The sequence below is a fragment of the Protopterus annectens genome, chromosome 8.part0 (assembly GCF_019279795.1).
Source record: "Protopterus annectens isolate FY-2018-M chromosome 8.part0, PAN1.0, whole genome shotgun sequence".
NCBI lineage: Eukaryota > Metazoa > Chordata > Ceratodontiformes > Protopteridae > Protopterus > Protopterus annectens.
Genome location: NC_056741.1, coordinates 781,942,535 through 781,967,139, shown reverse-complemented (window position 1 = coordinate 781,967,139; position 24,605 = coordinate 781,942,535). Strand labels below are relative to the sequence as shown.

At 37.9% G+C, this 24,605-nt stretch overlaps 1 protein-coding gene across 1 annotated transcript in view; it reads right to left on the bottom strand.

Annotated features, from left to right (window-relative positions):
* The window catches only part of NEK7 (NIMA related kinase 7), a 1,336,142-nt gene that overhangs the window by 727,482 nt on the left and 584,055 nt on the right, over positions 1-24,605 (bottom strand). The window contains exon 5 of the mRNA XM_044080252.1: positions 10,161-10,271. Within this exon, the coding sequence (XP_043936187.1) occupies positions 10,161-10,271 (111 nt within the window). The remainder of the gene's footprint in view (positions 1-10,160; positions 10,272-24,605) is intronic.

Sequence of the window (24,605 nt, the reverse complement as noted above, 5' to 3'; positions counted from 1 at the left end):
TGAATCCGGCCCATGATGTTATAAACAAAATTAACCAATATCTGAAACAGTCTGAGCTTGAATCCCATGTGTGCTCCATCCCTTTTGATGTTCAATGGGCTGCTGCCAAAGCTGTTATCAGAGGGATACTTACACAAAAAGCATCCTTTTACAAAAAAGGAGCAAAGGCATATCACTGACCTTACTGATGAGTACAAGACAATTGATTTACAACTTCAAAATAACTACTCTCCAGACTTAGAAAATAAACTACAAGAGACAAAAAATATACTCCTTTTATCAACAAAACCAATCCTTAGCCAAATTAAGGCTCCTGTAGAGATATTCAGAATGGGCTCAAACTCCCCCTAGAATACTAGCTAAACATCAAAGATGGCCCAAACTATATATCTGAATTAAAATATAAAGAGAAACTCTATATAGAAATCATGACATTGTTAATTCCTTCAGAGAAATCTTTAGTGATATTTACAACCCCAAAAATCAAACTCATAAAGATACCTACAAAGAATTCCTAGATAAACTATCTTTCCCAAACTAAGTCATTCACAACATAATCTGTTAGCTAGCCCTACAACTCTACATGAAATAAAGTTAGCTATCAAAACGCTCAAACCCAACAAGGTACCAGTAAGCAATGGTTTTACAGGTGAATTTTTCCAAATTTTCAATGATCAACATATTAAAATTCTTCTTAACCTCTACAACTACATCGTCCTAAAGGGGATTACTGATAAATATAAAACAATCCTTATCTTGAAACCTAATTCTGACAAGCAAAACCCTCTTAGCTACAGACCCATTGCTCTCATTAATATAGATATAAAAATGTTGACGTCTATCCTAGCGAGTAGAATGCAGAAGGTTCTGTCTTCAATTATTTCCTCTGAGCAAACAAGTTTCATGAAACAATGACAGATATGGGATAATACTCACACTTTAGACACAATAATGTCATTTCTTAAAAATGATAATCATTCGAGGTATGCCCTCATACTTGATGCCACCAAAGCTTTTGACAATGTGGATCTAAATTTCTTATATCTAACCATGCAATACTTCAACTGTCCTGATTTTATGATTAACACTATTAGAATGCTTTACAACAATGCTTCTACCTCCCTGTACATCAAAAGCACAATGTCCCAACCTATTAAAATTACTAATGGAACTAGACAGGGCTTCCCCCCTTTCACCATATCTTTTTAATATTTATCTTGAACCTCTCCTACTATTCATTAGCCAAAAAACATATCATATACCAAAAGTTTTTAACACGGAGATAAAATATTCAGCATTTGCAGATGATTTAAATATTTACTTTGAACTCCCAAATAGAGATCTCCATAAAATTTGTTAATCAATAAGTCTCTTTTCCACAGCTGCTAACTATAAACTAAATCCCACAAAATCTCCTATTTTCCCAATAAATCCTCGTAAACATCTGGAATCCTACTTCCCCTGTCTGCCATACCTGTTAAATATTTAATCAAATATCTAGGAATAAACTTTATGCACTCACATCAAGATTTAATGAAAGTCAACTTGAGTAGAGTCTGGGATCAAATCAACAACGACAAACCCAGATGGAAAAATATCAATGTATCCTTACTGTCAAAAACTGCTATTGTTAAAATGAGCATTCTCCTCTCCCCAGGATATTATTTCATCTAAACTCCATAAACTTACATATACCAAAATTTTTTTTCAATAAAATGGAAACCACCATCTCAAAATTCCTCTGGTTCCCTAAATCAACCAGAATCTCTTATAAAAAATTAATACTTCCAAAGAAAAAGGAGGATTGAGCCTCCCCGATTTTAGTCTTTACTATAATAATAAACTCAAGCTGTTTAATCCAACTTGCGAACCATGAACCATTGGTCGATACATGGACCCCAATCTGGGTAAAAATCTGGTGCAAGTATATACAATCACTCAAATCAAACCCTCACTCTATCCCATATTTAATGCTCGACAGTTAATTTTATTTTATGTAGGTAGAATTTTAGTTTTCCATTAATATCTTTCAAGCATTGCTACATTCCATTAATCTACAGGATACTCTCCTTGTTCTCCAACTAAGTCACCTACACCCAAATATAAAAACTAATAATAAAATGATAGACCTATCTAGCCTTCCCATAATTAAAAATGCCACGGTACGGCATTTTTACCATTCTAAGAACTTTGCTTCTGTTAAAGAACATTTTGGGGCCCCAAGTAGATAGGACCCCATGTTAAGACAACTTAATTTATTAATAAAACAAAAATTCGCAAACACCGAAGTGAGTGAACAAGAAGTAACTCTAGCACAATCAATTATCCCCTTAGGATCAAAATGATATCTCGGGCCTAAAAGCTCTTAATAAACATCAAATATAAACAATCACTCTTATACTCCAAATACTGGAATGACATTCAAGGTGAAATTTCTACTGAGTTCAAATATGAAGCCATTCGGAATAACCTTAATCTAACCCCTTTCAAGAATTTCATTTATACCCAACTTATGATCAGTCATAACTCCTACTATACTCCTGCGGTTCTATTAAAATTTGGGTACAACAAAAGCCTAACATGTCCTTTTTGTTCCCTCCAGCATACAGACTTACTCCACATCTTTTGGAGTTGCAAAAATATATAAAAAGGATGGTGCTCTCTTAGAGCTCAACTGGAAAAAATGGGGTACGAGAAGACCACTTTTCCACAATCCTGAATATTATTCCTAAACCTATAACAGGTGTTCGGTGACGCATCTTAATAACTGTGTGTGCTCTTCTCAAATACTTTATAGCTAAGAATTGGGTAAATCCCTCAGTAATTTCTTGGGAGAATTTTAAAACTATGGCAAATAAGTATATATCTGCACATAAATTTTGCTCTAGCAGTAAAAAGAAAAAAAAGACTATTTCCAGAAATACTGGTGCAGTCTCTGACTTAATTCAAAGTAATTGTCATACAACAATCACTACAATTAACAAAATATGTGAAGACCTTTGTGTTCGTACTTTTCAGTCCTATAGCAAATAAATGCTGATGATACTCTACTGTCAGTCAGACTAGTATGATGTCCCTCTACACATTTGTTAAGGCATCCAAGTTGTAAATAGTTGTACATATTGTGAATAGTGTTCTCTCACAATATACCCCCTTTTTTCTTCTTTATTCTACTCATAAATCAAACTTACACGCTTGTCTCTAACCATCACTAATTCTCATGTTAAATATGGACAAATTATATCTTTTCTTTTATCACATTAGTTTCTTATAAAGGGTACTATTCACTACTTTCTATCCCTAAGGTTCATGTTTTTGATATAGCTACCTTCCTTTATTACCTTTTATTTTTATTTTATTTTCTATTGCCTTGCTATGATAGAATATGTCTGCTTGTTACATGGTTGCAATCCTTTTGTATAGCAAGACTGATAATTGTATATAATGTATTATGTTGTGTCTTGGTATGTTTCTGTTTTTTTTTCTTCTGTTATAAATCTTGCAAAACTGATAAAAATTATATTTTGGAAAAAAAAAGATGCCTTACTCCTGGGGAAGCCTTGGAAGAGGATCTGACCAAGGTTCTGCTAATTCAGGGCTGTGGCAAGCTAGTAAGTACCAATTTAGACTTTGGTGCTTTAGGCCACTGCTTTCCTGGGAAAAGCCATCCTGGAGGCTCAAGTTTGCGAATGAGTGACCAAGACCTCCACCCTAACTCTAGGCACTTCCTTATGATCAAAAATAGAGACGACCACCATCACCCTCACTGAAAGCTAAGCACTGGGAGACAAGCCCTCAGAGAGGCCTCAAAGCTGGATGGCATCTTAAAGGCTGAAGTCTAGGAAAATATTCTCATAGACAAAAAGTGCAGCAGCCTTTAAAGGGGATTGCTTGGGGCTGTGAAAGTACCTCACCAAATTCATTGTTGCCAGACTTGGGGAAACCAACGACATCTAAAAGATTAGAAACTTCCAAAAACGTCTCATGTGTTGCAATTCAGTGTTCTTACTTTTCACAGAGAACCTTTGGCCAATGCCCTGGAGGAGAGATACCCTCAAAGAGCCAGTTAGCTCTCTTTCAGTCTGTGGGCTTAACCTAGCATAATGCAAACATGCTTCCAGATTGTGCACTAGGGCCAACGCAAAAAAGCCAGAGTGGAAATCTTTATAGGGGATTTGATTTCTACAGTCAATACAATAGTCTTCTCTTAATGACTGTGTTCTATATCAAAAATCAGAGTCAGACATTATTAAAAAACTAATAACTAGAGAAAGGCAAAAGAAATTCCCCTGCATGGGACTTATCTTCTCTACATGCAGGTCAACAGGTCAACTGACACACTGAAGGCATTTAAGACCTATGTGACCGTAAGTAATGCTGCTGAGGCAAGAAAGAGCTAAAGATAACATCAACCTATGCCCTTATTATAACACAAGTATCCTTGTGTCTAAGTGACAGGAAGTCAGATGAAGCCAAAGGAGAAATGCACAGCTCTGGAAGGGACCTTTCTACATCAAATGTCAACAGACTGTACCTACATGTCAGTGATAAGATTACTTTAGTGGTAAGGAATTTGCTGATGATCTTGAGCAGTCACAGCAACCGTAAAAATAGTCATTCACTGCTCATTCAAGAAGCACGAAGATGCCAAAGTCTCCTACATGCCTTTCAAGTCTTGGCTTGCAACTGATGAGACATTTTTAGGCTGACTTCATGGCTAACTTGATGGCTAACAAAAAGTGGAAGAAAACCTTAAGGAGAAATTTTGAGGATGTCTGGATACTCCATCACATCCTGCTTTTTCTTACTTCACAAATTCCACTAACCTGACAACTTTACCACGACAAAAGTTGCCCTTTGACATTTCTGGAACGTACTGCCTTGACCAGAAGAGAAGTCAAATAGCAAGGTACATTTGAACAGTGTATGAACTGATATTACCTCTGATTCCACGTCCGAGTCAAGCAGATCACATTCTTGATCTAATCCACAAACCATATGCCAAATATCTGGTCTCAAGCTTCAGATGATTCCTTCACTCCTTGATGTATGTACACAAGTCTGATGAGAGATCAACTCATGTGGGAGTTCAGGGAGGATGGACTGCAACCTGGTTAATTTAAGAACTATGACACCCTTGAGGAAAGCAAGTAGAAGGGCCTTTCCTCAATGCTATTTGACCATCCAGACTCCAACAACTCTACACGAAACACTCCTTCAAAGTCAGAAACTGTCAAATGTACACTATAGAAAAAAAATCATCATCCATCGCCACTTCATCCTCACACATCCTTATAGGGATCTAAAAAGCTGGGTAAAATTGGAACATTGGTCATCTCATCCTCTCCACCAGATAAAGTTGGCTCAGAGTACCGTTTCTCCCAATTGAGGCAAGCATACCTTGCTAATGCAGAATCCTCTGGCATGACTTTTGAATTACAGGTTTCCAAGAGGGTTCTGTCATATAAAGAATGTCATGCTCCCTTCAAGATACAGACAGCAATTCTTTTATCACTTGTGTTATGGCAGTCCTCTAATGATGATCTGTACCAGAATATCCCAAAATCTCTTTTGGCTGTTTGAAAGAAGCATTCCACTCCTGACACACTTTAGCATAGCAATTTCCTGTAGCATTACCAAAGAAGATTCCCCAAGGAGCAGCCTTGGTTGAGATGGCTGAACCAAAGTCAAAACAAACAGGAATATTCTTCTGGTGCCATTTTCTGCTTGAAAGGCACTTGTAAAATAAGATTTCAGCCAAGTTGACGAAATATATCTAAACCAAGTGTGTTTATAAGTGTGTCTATGGTGGAGAAAGTGATCAATAAACAGAAGCTACTATTTCTGCAAAGAAAACTAAGTTGAAAAAACAGTGAGCAAATTTAACACTAGACTAGCTGTGACACTTAATGCACCCAAATGAACTGAGGAGGGAAGAGTACAACCTTACTCTTTCTTTTATGAATGCTCAAATCACTGAGAGAGAGAGAGAGAGAGAGATAAGCCTTCAGATAGAACAAGCCTGACCACAGGGGACTGCTGAGGGCTCCCTCTGCAAAGAAGAGGACAGTTCCACAGGACTGAACATCCAGCTTGATGTCAAGTCTATCTCCCATCATAAAAGTGAAAACAAGCATGTAACTGCAAAAATAATTTTACCTTAACTGACAATTAAATTATCACAGAAGCCTAACATGCCACCTGCTGCAAAACTTCACTTAAAATAAAAATCAGTATTTAGACAAGGGAGATTGAAGTAAGAGGAGACCACTACTGACTGTTATCATATGAACATCAGGAAGGAATACTTATTTTAACTTAATAATTGGATGCTTTTTTACCTACATGCTCACAATTAGAGCTTTCACCTAATGATTCCACCACTATGTGGAAATCTGGTTAGAAATGGAAAAGAAGCACCGCACAAGCAAATTTCTTCTTCCAGCAGCAATCAGTTCCAAAGGAATTACCCCGGCAGCAAGTATGAAATCATGCCTGTTTTATCTATGGGATGGTGGCCAGTAATAAGAATAATGTACCACTGGGTGAAAGCATAACATCAGCTATGCTATGCCATACATACAAACAACACATACAAGATATACACATACACAAAAATGTGAAACTGGCATACTATATGTTATTAATAACTGATCTGCTCCACAGACATATTGGCGCACATTCTTAGCTTCTTCATTAAAAAAGAGTGCAGCCTCTACATGCACCATTTCTTGCATCACTATGCTAAAGGATAGAAACTGAATAAGTACCACCCAAGTAAGGACACAATCCTGAAACTTACTACTACCTCATGCTTTTCTCATTACACTAGTGGCCAAGACAATGACCAATGTCTGCAGACCCAGGAAAGTATAAAAATAAAAAAAAATTGTACAAAATTGTGATGACTGCATTTTTTGCACATTTATACATATATTTTTAGAAATGCAGCTGGTTAAGCCAGTAAGTGTGCCTTTTTGTGCATTCACTGACATAAAAGATATTACATTCATAAAGGCTTCTGCAGTTTCTTTTTGGGCCAGTTTTAAGGTTATTCACCACTCTTTTTCTTGTTCAATGCATTCCAGTGCTATTTTAGTACATGTACCCCTGCTTAAACAGCACAGCAAGAAGGAGAAACCATGTGCCACTGAAAAATGGCAAAACATATCTACAGACTATATTTTTCACTCATTTCTTTTGTAAGGAGAGCTGGCACCTCTTGAATCATCTCCATGATCTGAACTAGGCAAGTGGGATGTCGGCCACCTTCCAAATAGGATTAAATGAAAATAAACACAGTAGACAGTCAATTATCCAAACCAGCCTTCTAAAATTTTCAGGTAGGAAAAATCAAAAGAATCTGAATATGTAAGCATTATACATATTCACTTCAGCATGTTTTTGAACTTGTAGCCAGCTCATGTGTGAAAAACATTCTTTATTGTTCACTGGAATTGCTGAATGGTTGAAAAAATGTATTCCTGAGTGGAGGGAAAAAACAAGATTATAGAAGCTTTTTATCTGGTTCAATTATATGTTTAATTATCCAAACTACCCTAGGTCCCAATTAGTTCGGATAATCTACTCTCTACTGTACAAGTTTGCCTATGTGACTGATCAGTGATGCACCCAAAAACAGAAACACTTCATTCTAAAAGTCATGTAACTGGTATGCTTATTCTACTGTCAAATAATTCAGGTGGGAATAGATATTGTAAAATTAAGTCTCTATCCCATCAAATTACCATGATTGACAATCCTGTATGAAATAAAATTTGGCCTTTTTTCTACTGCATTCTTTCCACTCAATTCACCATATTTTTTTTTCCTTAAGTAATCCAGAATCTGGTTTCTGTGGTTCAGCTCAATCTATTTCTTAACCCAATTGTGTTTTATTATGCATTCAGATCATGCAGATACAAGGCTTTATACTTACATGGGGACACAGCAGATCAGAAAAGATCCCTTATTAAGTAAAATAAAGAAATAAAAATTCAAGCCGGCAACATCTACACTTAAGAGTCAACAGCATTTCTGACATACCTCAATCATTGGTAACCACGATCCACCACAAATAATAGTGTGAACCGGTAAACAATGAAGGAGGCCTTCAATAATCGAAAACGATACTGCCTTGTATACACCCAAAATAATTTATTCGGTAAAATTATTCCACAGAGTAGTAAAATCACTGGACTCAAAACACATAATGACAATAAAAAGTCGTGGATTAAGCGCTTTCATCTCCGTTCGGAGACTTCATCAGAATCCTTGAAATGAAACAAAACAATCCTTTTATACAATAAACTCTAATTAGCTGCCATCTAATTTAATTAATTGATTTCCATTCTTAAAGAACCACCAAATTACCGGTGCTTTTACATAACATCACCATACTTAAAAACAGAATGTTATTATTAAATATGGATACTTTTATAATAAATAAGTAAAAATGTATATATATATATATTATATATTATATTTTATAACCATGTATATATATATATATATATATATATATATATATATATATATATATATATATATATGTATATATAATGTTAAAAATATGTATATAGAATGAATATAGGTTTGAAAATATAAAATGTGTGATTAAAGCTAGGAATAAAAACATCAAAGTATATACCTATGTACCATATAAAATATGAATGTAATGTGACCAAATAAATACTATTCAAATACTATAAACCATGAGCTTAAATGCATGTGTACATAAAAATTGATGTATTAAATCTGATTTAGAAAATATATATAAATGTATATAAATATGTGTATAAAATATAATTAAAAGGATGTGTATATATAAAATATAATTAAAAGGATGTGTATATAAAATTACTTTTTATTGTAGCTATCTATATTTGTGTTTCTTTGAGTCTGCTGCAAGTATTTTTATTTGTGTTTCTTTGGGTCTGCTGCAAGCATTTTTAATGCTTGGGTGATGGAGATGTGGTCATTCAGACCCTTCCCACAACAGAAATCCAGTCTAAGTTGCCACATCATTTCTTTAAACTCCAACTGGGTCTCCCAATCACCACCCCTCTCAGGACACTTCAACTCTTCTATCACCCAGAATTTAAAATCAGCAGCTTTACAAGTTAAAACATGTCTGTACAAAGCATTATTTTCGTTGTGCTTATTAATATCCCTAACATGTTCATAAATTCTGGATCTTAGGTGTCATTCGGTTTTACCAACATAACTCCAACAGACTTTACAAAATACAAGATACACCACCCCTTTGGTATAACAACTACTGTAACCCTTGGCTACTAAATTCATTCTGAGACCGGGTAGTCTAATCTCTTTTTGTCCTGCTATGAACGCACACTGTGCGCACCTAACGCATTTAAATGTTCCACATTTTTTACTAGTCCCTTGGAGGTTTGTCTTTTTTCTCTCCAACATGTTCTTAATATTCATGTTCCTTCTATAACTATACTCTTATTTCATTTTGAAATACATCAGTTTTGATGGACATTTCCCTGAACATCTCCCAGGTCTCATTAATACATTTTCTTAGCCGTCCTATTCCCTGATGGTATGTTAGGGTTAAGTATGGCATTCCATTAAAAATATTTTTATTGTTATGCACCCAAAAACAGAAACACTTAATTCTAAAAGTCATGTAACTGGTATGCTTATTCTACTGTCAAATAATTCAGGTGGGAATAGATATTGTAAAATTAAGTCTCTATCCCATCAAATTACCATGATCGACAATCCTGTATGAAATAAAATTTGGCCTTTTTTCTACTGCATTCTTTCCACTCAATTCACCATATTTCTTTTTCCTTAACTATTCCAGCATCTGGTTTCTGTGGTTCAGCTCAATCTATTTCTTAACCCAGTCATGCAATTGTGTTTTATTATGCATTCAGATCATGCAGATACAAGGCTTTATACCTACATGGGGACATAGCAGATCAGAAAAGATCCCTTATTAAGTAAAATAAAGAAATAAAAATTAAAGCTGGACACATCTATACTTAAGAGTCAACAGCATTCCTGACATACCTCAATCATTTTCATTTGCAATTGCTTAAAAAAGTTTAAACAACTACAAGCTTTACTAAACAAATGTTGACTATTCTGTGACATACAAGATATAGTTTATAAATACTTCGAAAATTTACCTTTATCATTCTTGAAAGGTCTCCAGCGTCTGCCAACTCAAGAACTATATTAAGTTCATTGTCTTCAATGAATGAGGCATAATATTTAATCACATTGGGATGGTTCAGTTGCTGAAAAGGACAACAAAACTGTTACATCATGCTTTAAACAGTTACCATTAACACTGCACTTCCAGAAAAAAAAATTGCAAACAACAGTTAAGTTCTTACCGTATCAGTTGCTATCTGAAGGGACAGTTTTAGATGAGTCAGTAAATAGGTTCATCCTCTCTATACAATTTAGTTCAGCATTTTTCCTCTGAATCTAGCTCTAATACTTGAGGGGATGTACCCTTACTGCAGTGCACACCACAATATGTCGCTCATTACTGAACAGCATGCATGCCTAGATGTCAAGCTATCTGTTTACCCTGAAGCACTGGTACAGCACATCTCCTCCAAACCAAGAAAAACTGAGGAATACCACACACTTCCAATTAACAAGTAATGCACAACTACATATTTGCCTGAATTACTCGTAATTCCAATGGCTAGACAGATGGGTCTTCCAAGCAAAATGGGACGACAAGAAGCTATATGGAGGCCACAAAAAATGGTTTTCAAGTTTAGACATAATAGATACATTTTTATAAAGTATGATCAGTAAGAAAACTTTTCTTGCTGGAATAAATTTCCACCAGTAAATCCACCACAGTAAAATTAGCCAAGTTCAGCCAAATCGGCCAAGGTTCAGAAAGCTGAGTAAAGAAGTAAAAGTATCAAAGGTGTTCTATGTCCCAGAATTGTTGTTAAGACAATAATGCTTTGTGAAAGAGTGAACAGAGGACCAAGTGGCCACACGACAGAATACCTGCAACAGAAAGACTCTTGAAGAAAGTACTGAAAAAACCCTGCATCTCCAGTGTAGTGACCTTGACTAATGTTTTCTCTTGAAGGTAAGCCAATTAATTATGAAAGATAATGCAGCTGGCAAATCCACGTGAACAAGGCTAATTGTCAGATCAACTCTTCCTGGAGAAAAGATGAAGATCAGTTACTAAACACATCAATCCACTGCAGACAAAGCTTAGTTTATGGCACACATCCAGATTGTGAATGACTATCTGCACTGGCTGCCACACTGATGAAGAAAGCATGGAAAATAAATAAACTGGTTAAGAAAAAATCAATGTAGTGTATAAAAGAAAAAATCAAGCAGCATTTCTGGAAGTAAATGTGGGATTGGTCATGAATGACAAGCAATCCTCAAAGACAGACTAACTAAGGTTCCCTGTACATTGTGACCTATAACTCAAAAATCTCAATGGCAGGCAAGAAAAAAAAAATCACAACACAAACCTTAACATACTTGAATCAGCTAGTTCATAATATTCAAATTCCTCGAAGGGGAAATGTTTTTCCATGGTGGGTAGAGATGCAGCAACAGTGAAATGAATCGTTTGACAGCCAGTTGTCGGCCACTCTTTTGCCTTATGTAAGATATAACAAGCAGTAATAACCCACATATACACCTGGAACCACAGAGTAACTGAAACCTAAATCACAAAGGTGACAAAGACAGGTAAGGATTGCCTGTAAGCTGTCCAAAAGCAGGTCAGAAGACAAGAGTGATAATACAGTAGGTTATTAAGAAAGCAAGGAATGGGCAGGAGGAGAAAGACTGTGGGGAGCTAAGAAATGTACAGTAGGGTTAGAAGAAATACAGTGAGTGGGGAGATCTACTGAAGTTTACTGTAAAAACTATACTGCATAAGTTCAGATGAGATAGAGTGGAACTAGATGAGGAAAGATCACAGCAACATAGGGGAGTGGAACTAGATGAGGAAAGATCACAGCAACATAGGGGTTACAAAGCAACTGAGCCACCATGCCATTTCCAACTTACCAGGACCCATTCTTAGGCCTTGCCTCTCTTTTCAAGGAGGGTCAGGCCAGTCAAACCAGGGGTGAATTTCCAAGTACCCATCCAGTTGTCAAATTAATTTTTAAAGGCAGACAGTTTGTCACATTACTTAACTTGAAGAGGGAGCTTTTCCAGAGAAGGGGTAGGAGATGCATGGCAGATCTAATCTTCCTCCTTGTCTTATTTGTTGAAGCAGACTTAGATTTCTGGCCTTCGTGTTAGCTGGACTATATGATTTATAGAGGTATGATGGCTCTTGGACTACAGGTTCTCTTATAACCTAAGCAAAGAACAGTTCTCCCCTACAGAGTCTACATGAAATGAGTATAGACATAAAGCCTCCAGTCTTTTTTAGTGGCTCAGATCTTTTAAACGCATGATCACTTTAGTCACAAACTTGTGAGGTCTTTCCAATTACACTGCATTGTAAAAGGTGCGATGTAATCAGTGACAGACCTATCAGTGTGGAGTATAAGCAGACAAGGACTTCTTTTGATCTGGAAGAAATACCTTTTACTATGAGCTGTGCAAGGTAAAAGGATTTCCTAACCACTTTTGCAATGTGATTGTCAAAAGTGAGGGAGCTGTCCAGACATGAACCTAGGTCTTTCATGATCTTTTCATTCTGAAGTGGTGTATTCTCTATTATATAAGCTGAAGGTATGGGGTGCTTTGAAATTCTACAATGTTGCTCTTTTTGGTACTAAATTCAAACCCATTTTGAGTACACTAGCTACTGCCAATTGTAAGCCCCCGTTGAAGTGCCTGTATGTCACAGGAGAAAGTACAGTTGTGTACCTACCATGAATGCAGATGTTCGAGTGCTAATACAGCTGCAGTCATTACAGATGGGTTCTCCTGCAGTCTTTCTTGCCCCAGATGTCAGGTGCCCCCAGAAGGAAGACAATATATATATATATATATATATATATATATATATATATATATATATATATATATATATATATATATATATATATATATATATATTATATAATCATGCAATGCAATATAATCAAAAAACATCTACATTTATGGTAGGTATAAAACTGGGTGGTAGGCACTAGGTGGAACTGGGAGGAGCCAGAATGCCCTGCAACACAGCAGTGGCAAAGCTGCTCTAGTTTTGTAGTATAAAGGTAGGTGGTAGTGTTTAGTGAAGGTATGCACAGAACTCCAAGTGGCTGCCTCCAAAATATCTTTGGTAGGGACTCCTCTGAGGAAGGCTGCAGAGGTAGCTGTGGCCCTTGTGGAGTGGGATCTGATGCCTGTAGGTACAGATTTGCCATGAAAGGAGTAACAAAATGCAGTGGCCTATCCATTTTGAAATTGTCTGTTTGGAAATTGGCTTCCCTTGAGCTCCTACAGCATAGGACACAAAGAGTTGTTCTGATTTCCTGAAAGGCTTTGTTCTGTCCAAATAGTAACGTAGCTGTCTATGGATGTCTAAGGAATGTAGCAGCCTTTACCCTTTGTTTTGAGGATTGGGGTAAAAGGTAGGTAAGTGTATGGCCTGATTTAAAGCTACCCTGAAACCCTGTCCTGATGGAAGATGAGAAAGGGCTGCACAGCCATGAGGCTTGTGTAGTTCGAGACCCTACGAGCTGAGGTAATAGCCAGAAGGAAAGCTGTTTTCCAGGACAAATATTGCAAATCTGTTGAGGCAGCTGGTTCAAAGGGAGGCAATGTTAATTTTTCTAGAATGTAATTAAGATCCCAGGCTGGTATTGGTTGTTTCCTTGGAGGTCTTATATTCTTAGCCCCTCTGAGGAACTGCCTTAAGAGTGGGTGAGAGAATAAGGGTGGATCAGTATTGTATTCTGCAGAAATGGCTGAGGCATGGATTTTGATGGAGGAAAATGAAAGTCCACTGTTCAACAGCTCAGCTAGATACTGTAATATCTGAGGCAAATTCAGTTTTCTGGGATCCTGGCCCTTTAAAACCGTTTCCATTTTAAGCTTTTCTAGTAGATGGCCTTCTGGCCTCCAAAATGACATCCTGCAACTCCTTGGAGAGCAGGGTCTGTTGTGGTGTTAAGGAATTTTCCATGCAGCCAGATTGAGTGTTTTCAGCTGACTGTGAAGAGTTTTGTAGCTGTGCTGAGTCAGGAGAAGAGGCATTAGAGGTAGTAGGCTCCTCAGGAGTGGGTACCAGTGTTGTCTTGGCCAGTCTGGAGCAATCAGTATCATCTTTGGTCTGTCTGCTCTTGCTTTCAAGAGCACCTTGGGCAGTAGAGGCAAAGGTGGAACTGTCCTTGCTGCCCAACTGAAAGAAAGGGCGTCCACTCTCCAGGCTTTTGGATGAAATGTCCTTGAGCAGAATTCTGTCAATTGACGATTCTTGTGGGAGGCAAAGAGATCTATGTCTGGCCTTCCCCACGCTTGGATTATCTTTGTAAACACTTGAGGATGCAACTTTTAGATTGTCTGCCAGCGTGTTTTCCAAACCTGGCAAGTACTGATTCCAGAGCCATGTTCCAAAGTGACATGGCCAGCTGAATGTGTTCCTCCTTGTTTGTTTATGTACCACATTACTGTGGTGTTGTCTGTTCTTATCAATAATTGCCCTGGATGCAGGAGGTCCTTGAAAGCTGTAATTGCATTTATCACTGCTAGCATTTCCTTTTGATTGATGTGAAGGTGCTTTTCCTTTTGGGACCATTTGCCCTGAATGCACCTGTCTGTCATGTGCTGTTGTGATGACTTGATTTGCTTGAGGCTTGCAGAATGGTAGACCTGTGTTTGTTTGGCATGCTGGGGCCCCCATAGAAATTTCCTTTGCAAACATGGAATTAGTGGTAATATTGTTTCCAAACTGTGGCTGTGTTGAGACCATAGGTTTTAGGTACCATTGAAGTTTCCTCATATGCAACTTTGCACATGGGATTAGAAGAATGCAAGATGCCATGAAGCCCAGAGCCTGCAGGATTTTCCTTGCAGTTAGTCTGGTACAATTTGCTAGCATCTTGAAGTACTGAGTTAGTAAGATAGGCCATCTGGGTGTTTGTGTCCAAGTTGGCACCCAGGAAAATTATTTTCTGAGATGGTATTAGCCTGGATTTCTTTTTGTTGTGTGTGTCCCAGAGAGAATTCAATAACCGGTTGTACAAGGCAGATGCTCCAGAAAAGTATGTGTTTGCTGTCCGCTTGATCAGGCAATCGTCCAAATAAGAAGTCTGCAGTAGGCAATTACTGATGACAGGCATTGCAGAGAATTGATAGTGGATTGAACCTGCAAGAAATCTGAGGTATCTTCTGCAACTTTGTCTGATTGGGGCATGCAGGTATGCCTCCTTGAGGTCCAATGTTACCAGCCAAGACTCCTTGCCCAAAGAAGCTGCTGTAAGGTGAGCATCTTGAATTTGTAGAAATGTGTTTAGGATGGATAAGTCCAAAATGGGTCTCCAATCGTTTCCTTCCTTGGTACCAGGAATAGTCTGGAATAAAAACCTTGACCTTGTTGTTCGTGCGTAGGTACCTCTTGAATAGCTTTCATGTCCATGAGCTTTGAAATTTGTATTTGAGCCTCTGCCCTTTGATTGTGGGAAGAGTGTGAAAATGAAATCTTATAATGTCCAGGATCCATTTGTCTTTTGTGACAATATGCCAATTTTTCATTGGGTTTGTTTCCTGTATTGTTGTGCACTGTCTACCTCTTGGTGCTGGGATTGCCATTGTCTGCCACTATATGATCCTTGAGATTGTCCTCTGCCTGTATCTACCTCTTTGGGGCTTGTCCGTGGCTGGAAAGGACCAGTTTTTTGAATGCCAATTTCTGCTAAAACGTGGTGGTTGTACCTGTAGAAAAGCCTTGACAGTTTGCATAGATTTAGCTTTTTCTTCCATTTTCCGTAGTATCTCCTCAGCATTAGTACCAAATAATACATCTTTTTGTAAAGGAGCATCTAGTAGTTTAGCTTTAACATGAACAGGCAAGGTTTGTTCCCTAAGCCAGGCATGTCAACGAATGACTGATCCTGTAACAGCAGCTCTACTTGAGGCCTCTAGAGCATCATAGCCACATTGTAAGGTGTGTTTACCCACTTGTTCTGCACTATGAATCATATCCTGCAACTCCTTCAAATCTGGTTGTTCAGGTTGTGACATTTTATTCTTTAATTGTGATAACAGAAACTGCTGATATTTAAGCATATGGAACTGACAATTTAAGGCCCTCATGCTTAGGTGGCGAGGTATATATCTTTTTTCCCCACCTTTCTAAGGATCTAGACTCTCTCTTGGAAGGTAATGGATTCTTAGCAGTAGAGGCCTTGACTCCCTTGGGGCCTTGAGAAATGGTTTCAGGGTCAGCAATATGGCTTTTGTAAAGAAATTGGTGTGAGTTAGGAACTCTGTAGTACCTATCAGGCTTGACTGGGGCAGGAGGGCAGGGAATCCAGATTAAGGCAAGCCTCCGAGTAAACATCATCAAGTATGTCCAAAACAGGAGGTATCGCCAGAGGTCTGTGCTGAGGCAGCAAAAGAAATTCTCTAAGCCTTTTCTTGGAATCTGAAAAATCTTGGCCTTCCCAATGGAAGTGTTCCCTCAAGGTATGCAAGGTTTCTCCCGAAAGAAAAGTCCTCTGGGGGGGATACAGAAGGGATGGACTGCTCTGCATCAGAATCTTCAAAATGTTCCTCTTCATCAGAATGTTCTGAAATAATGGAGCCCTGGTCAGAAGAGGGAGAATCTTCCTCCACTCTGTGATAAGAGTAATTAAATCCTCAGCCATTTTGAGCATCTGCTTTTTAGGCATGGGGCCTGGAGATGGGCCCTGTGCAACAGGCCTCTTGGAATGCATGGCTGATTTAGACTTAGTAAAGGCCTTTATGGAAAAGGAAGAAGAAGGTCTGAATACACCATGGGGAAGTGGACCTGTCCACATTAAGAGACATTTTATAATTAAAGGCTTTACCAAAATATTTGCTTCCCACAAGAAATACAATTGTTAACTTTGTCTGACATCGGTCTGAGGCAAGAAAAGTTTCAACTGCTTCTGCTCAGGAGAACCCATCTGTAATGACTGCAGCTGTATGCACGATGAACATCTTGACAATGACTCCCAGCTTATAACCATCTGAGTAGATACTGAATGGCAGAAAATTCACCACAGATTCCCGAGGAACTCTACTAGTTACCTTCATGCTCAGAGGATATAACCCTACTCTTATTATGAGAGTCAAGTCCCTACTGGCCAACTCGAAGCTTCGTATTTATAAATATTTGCAAGCACGGCATTGAATGCCTCGGCAAGGTCAAAATACACTTCATGGATAGCTTGCCCACAATCTCAAAGTTCACAGTATTCATTAGACAGAACCTGCCCTTGACAAAGACATGCCAAACTGCTGGGTACAGAGTCTGACCAGTAAATTCCAGCTCCCTTTTGTCTACTTTCTGTACCCCTAATTGCAGTGATCCCTATTGGTAAACTCTCCTTTCACAATTTCCTTGTTGGCTTTGTTCTTAGAATGCTTTCTACTACATCTGAATATAACATTATGTATGGTTGATGTTGTTCTCCTTACGGACCTGCATCCAAAAATCCTACTCTCTCCTTATTTCTCTAAACTCTTCCATATCATCTCCTTCCACTTTGCTTTATAACCTTTTGCTTGTGTTATGGATATGACCCTTAACTACAAAACGTTAAATTATCCTTCAAAAATTAAATAATCCTACACCAACCTGATCTATGGGGAGAATCAACGTATCCCTCAACTCATCTTCTTCCTCTCCCAAATAAATTCCTTCAGTTCTTTACTGATTGCTGTCCACAACCTTTTCTCTGGTTTATAAAAAAATATGCCTGACCTATATACACAATTACAGGGAATAAAAACATTTTCACTGCTTGTATCTTACTATTCATATCCATAGTCATTAGCTTTCACTTTCTCAGTTTTTACATTACCTTTTGTTTACATTTCTTCCCACATATCTTTAGCTGCCATAACAGAATCCCTTTTAATCAATACACATAAATATTTAATTAAATATGGATATTGCTAAACCAGTTCATGTGCATGTATGTAGTTTATCGCTATGTCTATTAATGTTCTATTCAGAAAAGACTTGAAACTGTCTCAAAATGTTTCACAACACTGAAATATCCTTTTCTGGACTTATCAAATACAACATAATATAACCTTCATCAAATACAAAATAATATAACAGACAAATCTAACTTTTCTTGTGCACCATACCAGTTATACCCATGAATCAGAGTCCCTTATTTTGTTTGTCAGTGCCTCTAAATATAAAGCAAAGAAAGGGGGAAGAGGACATACCTGCCTGGCTCATCTGTTCAAACACAGCTTGTCGGGGAGAAGCCCTCCCATCTTAATTCTTGACTCTGACCCTTCATATATCCTCCCAACTGACCCTATTCTATCAGGGAATGCAAATGTTACATTTACCTTACTCACTCTATTGAATGCTTTCTCTGCATCAAGACCCACTAATTAAAACAATATCATCTTGCATTGTGCTTCCTTCTGGATCATCACTGTTCTGTTAATGTTGCCAAATTATTTGCCTCCCCTTCACAAAACCACACTGATCTATAGCCATTAATTCTGGCAAATATTTTGCCATTCTATTAGCTAGTATAGATAATAGTTTATAATCATAGTTTAAAACTGAAATGTGTCTATCTGAAGGGTATTTGCCCTCTTTGGGTAATACAGTCAACTACAGCTTTCTTCCAAGATGCTGGTTCATCCCCACCCTTTAAAACATTGCTAAACAAAACCTTCCAGATCTTTATTCCTTCCCAACTTTAAAACTTCTAAAGGAAACCATCTGTTCCTGGAGACTTCTCTGTTGATTAATTATACATCAGTGTTCATCTCATCTTTTCCTCTCTATGCTATTAATTGCTGCACCTCTTTAACCTTACCATAATGATGTCTTAAATCAATATTTCCACTGTGCCTTTCTTGGTTTTCATTCATTTGTTTATTACATTATTACAAATGTTCAACACATTTCTAATATAATTTCATCTCCAATACTAATAACAGGATGTCTGGTATTTTTCTTGTCATAAGTTTTAGAAGTTTAGTGACACCATTTACTACTTTCTGATTCCCAAATAATTTTACTAAATGTTTTTGATGCTCTGGAGTTGTTAGCAAAAATAAATAAATAAATAAAGTTTCTTAGCAGCTTTTCTAAATTCATATACATTATCCAAATACTCCTTTGTTTTCCCTTTAACATTCTGCAGTTGCTCATTTTGTTCTGTGAGATTCCATTTATTTTGAAATCCCTCAGTGTTTCGAAACCTCTCTAAACAAATCACATTTCTTTCCTATGTATCTTTCTATTTTATTTCTATCCATTTTCGTTTTACCTATTCACCAGCTATCCCTTCTGAAGAAATGTCTATCTTCCCTAAAAATAATTTCTACTATATATCCTGTAAGTTCCTCTTTTAACAGCTAAGAGAGAAGTGTCAGTGCCTCATTCTTACTTAATTACCCTTCATTTTATTTTATTTCGTTTTTTTCGTGCAAGATTTAAAATGGTTACTGGATCTGTCAAAGCTTTCAATTAAATATATGTTCCTGTGAGATATAATTTGTATCCACTCTAGTCCAGTTAATGTACTTTGGGGAATAATACGTAAATTCTGAGGTCCTAGTACTAAATTCACATCTTCCATATCAAATATTCTTATACGTTTCTTCAGAAATCCACCCTCTTTTGTTGCATTTCCCTTCTTCCAGTGATATATACTCACTACTGCAAACCTAGTTCCAGTCCCCACCAATAAAAAGAAATCACTGCTAAAAGCAGATTTCTCCTAAAACTCTCTTGATATCTTAATCCTCCCTACCTGTAAAACCACTATAACCACCAATTTACCATTGACATTTTTAAAGTTCTTCTATAATTACAAGTCCCTCTAGCAATCAGTAATATTCTTTTCCTTTGTCCCGGACATTCTGCTGAATATCCACCCCTGAAATCCCTTCCTTGTCCAATTCATATGTTCATTTCTACCCAAATGTCTCTCCTGCAACATTGCTATTTGCTCCCTACATTTTTAATGATAATTCAATATTCTTTATGTTTTGTCTACACCTGTAAGGCCATTTACATTCTGTGATAATATGGGGCAAGTAGCAATTATGATAGAAAGCTGTTACTCCCATCAATTGTACATAAAGTACAGTTGTACAAGATCTTACCATAACATTAGATGTCCTTCCTCATTACTGTTGCAGTATTCTTTACACTTGGGATATCCTGCTGATAGTCTAACATCCAGTCAACATACCAAAACCTTTATAACTTCCCGGAGTTGTACATCAGATGTATGTCCTTCAGGTAAAGTGTAAGGTATATATGTCACAAACAGATGCTTAATCTTCAGAACTGAATTGCCCCAAAAGAATTGGAGCAACCCCAGGACGACAACAACAACACGTCCATTCAGGAAGGGAAACAGAATGGAAATAAGGATGCAAGATGAAACCTCTCTGCCAGCAATAAGGCAACCAAAAAATAAAAAAAACAGGCAGGGGAGAGGAATCAAATACTGCAACAGTGAAAAGTAGGATATCTGCTGCTATGGTAAGATCTTATACAGCTGTATTATGTCCTTCTTTACCACTGCTGCAGTACTCTTTATACTTGGGACAGTACAAAAACTAATGGAAGATATGGGAGGAGGAAGGCAGAGAAGAGCCCTCCACAAATCCATAAAGGATAGGCCTGGCAAATTGTGCCCTAGCCCTGGACATAACATCCAACTTATAGTGCTTAATAAAACTGTGGAGAGAAAACCTAGCGACAGTTTCTAAGATGGCTCAGGTATCCAGACTCTTGAAAAAAGCACCAGGAGAGGCTACTGCCTTGTAGAATGAGCAAGAACAGAACAGCAAACCTGTTTGCCATGAAATCATCAACAAAAAGAAATAGCCTTTGAGATCCAAGAGAAAATGGTTTGCTTAGAGACTGCCAATACTAATGCCCTGGCATGAAAGGAAACAAAAAGTTGTTCAGATTTTCTCATGCATTTTGTCTTATCCAACTAATATCTGAGTTGTCTATGTAAATCCAAGGTGAGAAAGTAGTACCTTCTCACTAGAAGACTGTGGAGAAGGGAAAAAGGAGGGAAGATGACTAGACTGATTCAAGAACAAATCTTTAACCATTTTGGCGTAAAAGAAGGATTAGTACAAAAAGACACCTTGTCCTTGTAAACAAGCAAAGAAAGGCAAAATCGCCATGAGGGCTTGGAGATCAGAAACTCTATTGGCAGAAGTACGAGCCACCAACAATACAGTCTTCCAAAGTACAATGCTGCAGCAAAGAAGAAAAAGTGGTCTCAAAAGGGGAGAGAGTCAATTTTTAAAGAACAAAATTAATGTTTCAAGGAGAAGGATATGAAGGATACCTCAGGAATCGTCTGATCTCAAAACTAGAAGCCAAAGGTAGACTCGAAGGCAAACCGGCAGAAATGGCTGACAAATGAGCTTTAACACAACAATATGCCAAACCAGTGCTGAGCAATTCATGCAAATAAGAAAGAATTGCAGGGGAAAAAAGAAAGGAATGAACCCGAATGAGCCACTTTCTTTAGAAGGCTTGGTAGATGAACCAGCTCAGTGAATGGTGTACAGACTGATTTCAAAAGTAGCATTCAGATTGGCAACAAAGACGTTCAGAGGATTAGGAGTCCTTACTTCAAATATACCTTGTGAGAAGGACATACATCTGATGTAAAATGCCAGGAAGGTGTAAAGGCTTTGGTATGCTGGCTGAACATTAGGCTGTCCTTGCCAGGATATCCCACGTATAAAGAATACCGCAACAGTGATAAGGGAAAGACATTAGTTATTCTGCATGTATATTTCCAACTTTAACCTTACATGCACACTCTAATGTTTGACATTACATTTCTCTTACACTGCCTCTTCTGTAGTTACTTCTAAAGTCAAATTGAACCCATCGTATTTTTCAGTACTTTTTTACTTCAAAGGAAATACTCAAATTAAATAGATTTTCAGAATCACCTTGTCCCCTTTTAACTTGGAACAAACACATAAAACTATGTTAACCCTACAGATAGAAGCAGTTGTCCTAAATCAATGACTGCACCCATAAGCATTACCTATTCCCAAATTAAAGGTTACCCATGCTAACGTGCATGTTAAAGCCTGTGCTCAAAGTTACACTGATAGCGGTCTGTTCTTTCCTTATTTATATCCTCTCCTCCCACCCTCCCCACCCCTCAGTCTGCTGAGATTTTTGATATCACAGTTAATTACATAATTTGTTCCACTGCTTTGCATACACGAATCATTAGGCTAATAGGTTTGAAATTCCCAAGGTCAGTGGTGGGAGCACCCTTGTGTGTAAAGCATCATAAGCAACTGTGCGCCATTCTTGTGGGGAAAAGCCAGTTGCTAGGTTAAAGTTGAAGAGGGTGAAAACTGGGGTCTGCCAGTGTTTATTTAGTGCTATTAATTACGCAACAAGGCGTGTTGTCAGATCCCATGAGGTGATTCTTCTTTTTCAGACAGTATCTTCAGTGCATGTTCTTTAGTGATGGCTCGATTCAAACACAGATAAGTGAGCAAGAACAGGAAGTCGCTGGAGTGAATCTGGCACTAAATTTGAGATTTCAAATCATGGACTCTGTTTTACTAGACAGGTGCTCAAACCCCTGAACTACAAGACCAAGGTTAGAGTACTGATCTAGATTAGGAAATTATTTGATTTCAGAAAGAAGGGAGTTCCAGACACAGAGTAATTCTTTGGAAATCTCACTCAGTCACAATAACGATAAAAAAGGGGGAATACAATAAAGTCCAGTTAAGTAAAATCTTACCCTAACAGCAGATGTCCTTCTCTTTACTTCTGCAGTATTCTTTACATAAGGAATACCTTGCCAAGGGCAGCCCAACATCCGGCCAGTATACCAAAGTCTTAGGAAAATATAGATGTTGCATGTCACACATATGCTACCCACTCAAGGTGTAAGGCATAAAGGTGGCATACGGACGTACATACCTCAGAAATGAAAAGCCTCAGGAGGAACAAATATTACTAGGAGCTAGGAGGAACATGTGCAACCAGGAGAAAGAGGAAAGGAATTCCAGACCAGGAAGACCGAAAGAATAAGGCAGAGAAGAAGGGGGATGAGGGAGGGAGCAAATACTGCAACAGTGAAGAGAAGGACAGCTACTGTTATGGTAAGATTTTACACAATTGTGCTATGTCCTTCCATATCACTTATGCAGTATTGTTTTTACATAAGGGAGACTGCATACGTTCAACAGGAAACTTGGGTGGAGGAAGGCACAGAGGAACCCTCTAGAAACCCATGCAGGACAGCTATGGCAAAGCCAGCCCTTGCGCTGGAAACATTCAACTTGTAATTCTTAGTGAAGGTATGGACAGACATCCAAGTAGTAGCCTCAAGGATGGAAATGGTGTCCAACCCTTTGAAAAAAGCACCAGATGAAGGAACCACTCTAACAGAATGAGTCTTAACAAAGGTAGAAAAACATTTACCAGGAAACAAAATAACAAAAAAAAATGGCCTTAACGATCCAGGAGGATATGGTTTGCTTAAAAATAGCCAAACCTAGACACTTGTGATGAAAGGAAACAAAAAGTTGCTTAGATTTGCAAACAGCCTCATCTTATCCAAATAACATCTGAGCTGTCTATGCAAATCCAACGTGTGAAGAACCTTCTCACTAACAGACTGCAAAGAAGAACAAGGTGGTCAAATTAATAGATGGACTAACAGACAATTCATTAACCAACTTGGGCTTCAAAAAAATATTAGTATGAAGGGTCATTCTGACCCTATGAAAAACCAAGGAGGAGGAACAGCCGTAAAAGTCTGGACCAAAAGAAGAACGGTCTTCCAAGTACAATGCTGCAAGGAAGCTGAAGCTGCAGGCTGTGCCAAAAGGGAGTCACCAGCAAGATTTTGTGGGAGTCTTGCTTGATCTTGAGCAGGACTCTCAAAATCAGGAGAAGGCATAGAGAAACATCCCCTTCCAAGGAAAAGAGAGGGCGTTCACCTTCCAAGCCAGAGGACTTGGGACTCTGGCACAAAAAAGAGGAAGTTGTCTGTTCAAAGGGGAGGCAAAAAGATCTATCTGTGGAGTATCCCACTGACGGACAATATCCAGAAACACATCTCTACAAAGCATCCATTTGTGAGCCTGTGTACTGGAGTGGACTTGCTCAAAGAGTCTGCCACTATATTTTGCTCTGAAGGAATGTAGGCAGCCTGAAGAGTCACTTGATACTGGACAGCTAGGCCCCAGACCTGAAGGGTAAGTCTGCAAAGAAGGTAGGACTGTTTTTCCCCTTGCTTGTTGATATATCATATCACTGTGGTGTTGTCTATGAACATTTTGAGTGGCCCTGGAAGAAAGAGGGAATGAAAAGTCTGAGGAGCTACAAGGAGAGCTCTCATCTCCTTTATGTTTTTTAAACACCTTTGTTGAATTATCACTTTTGACATAGGCCCATTTACAGTTACATGAAAGTAATCAAATTGTAT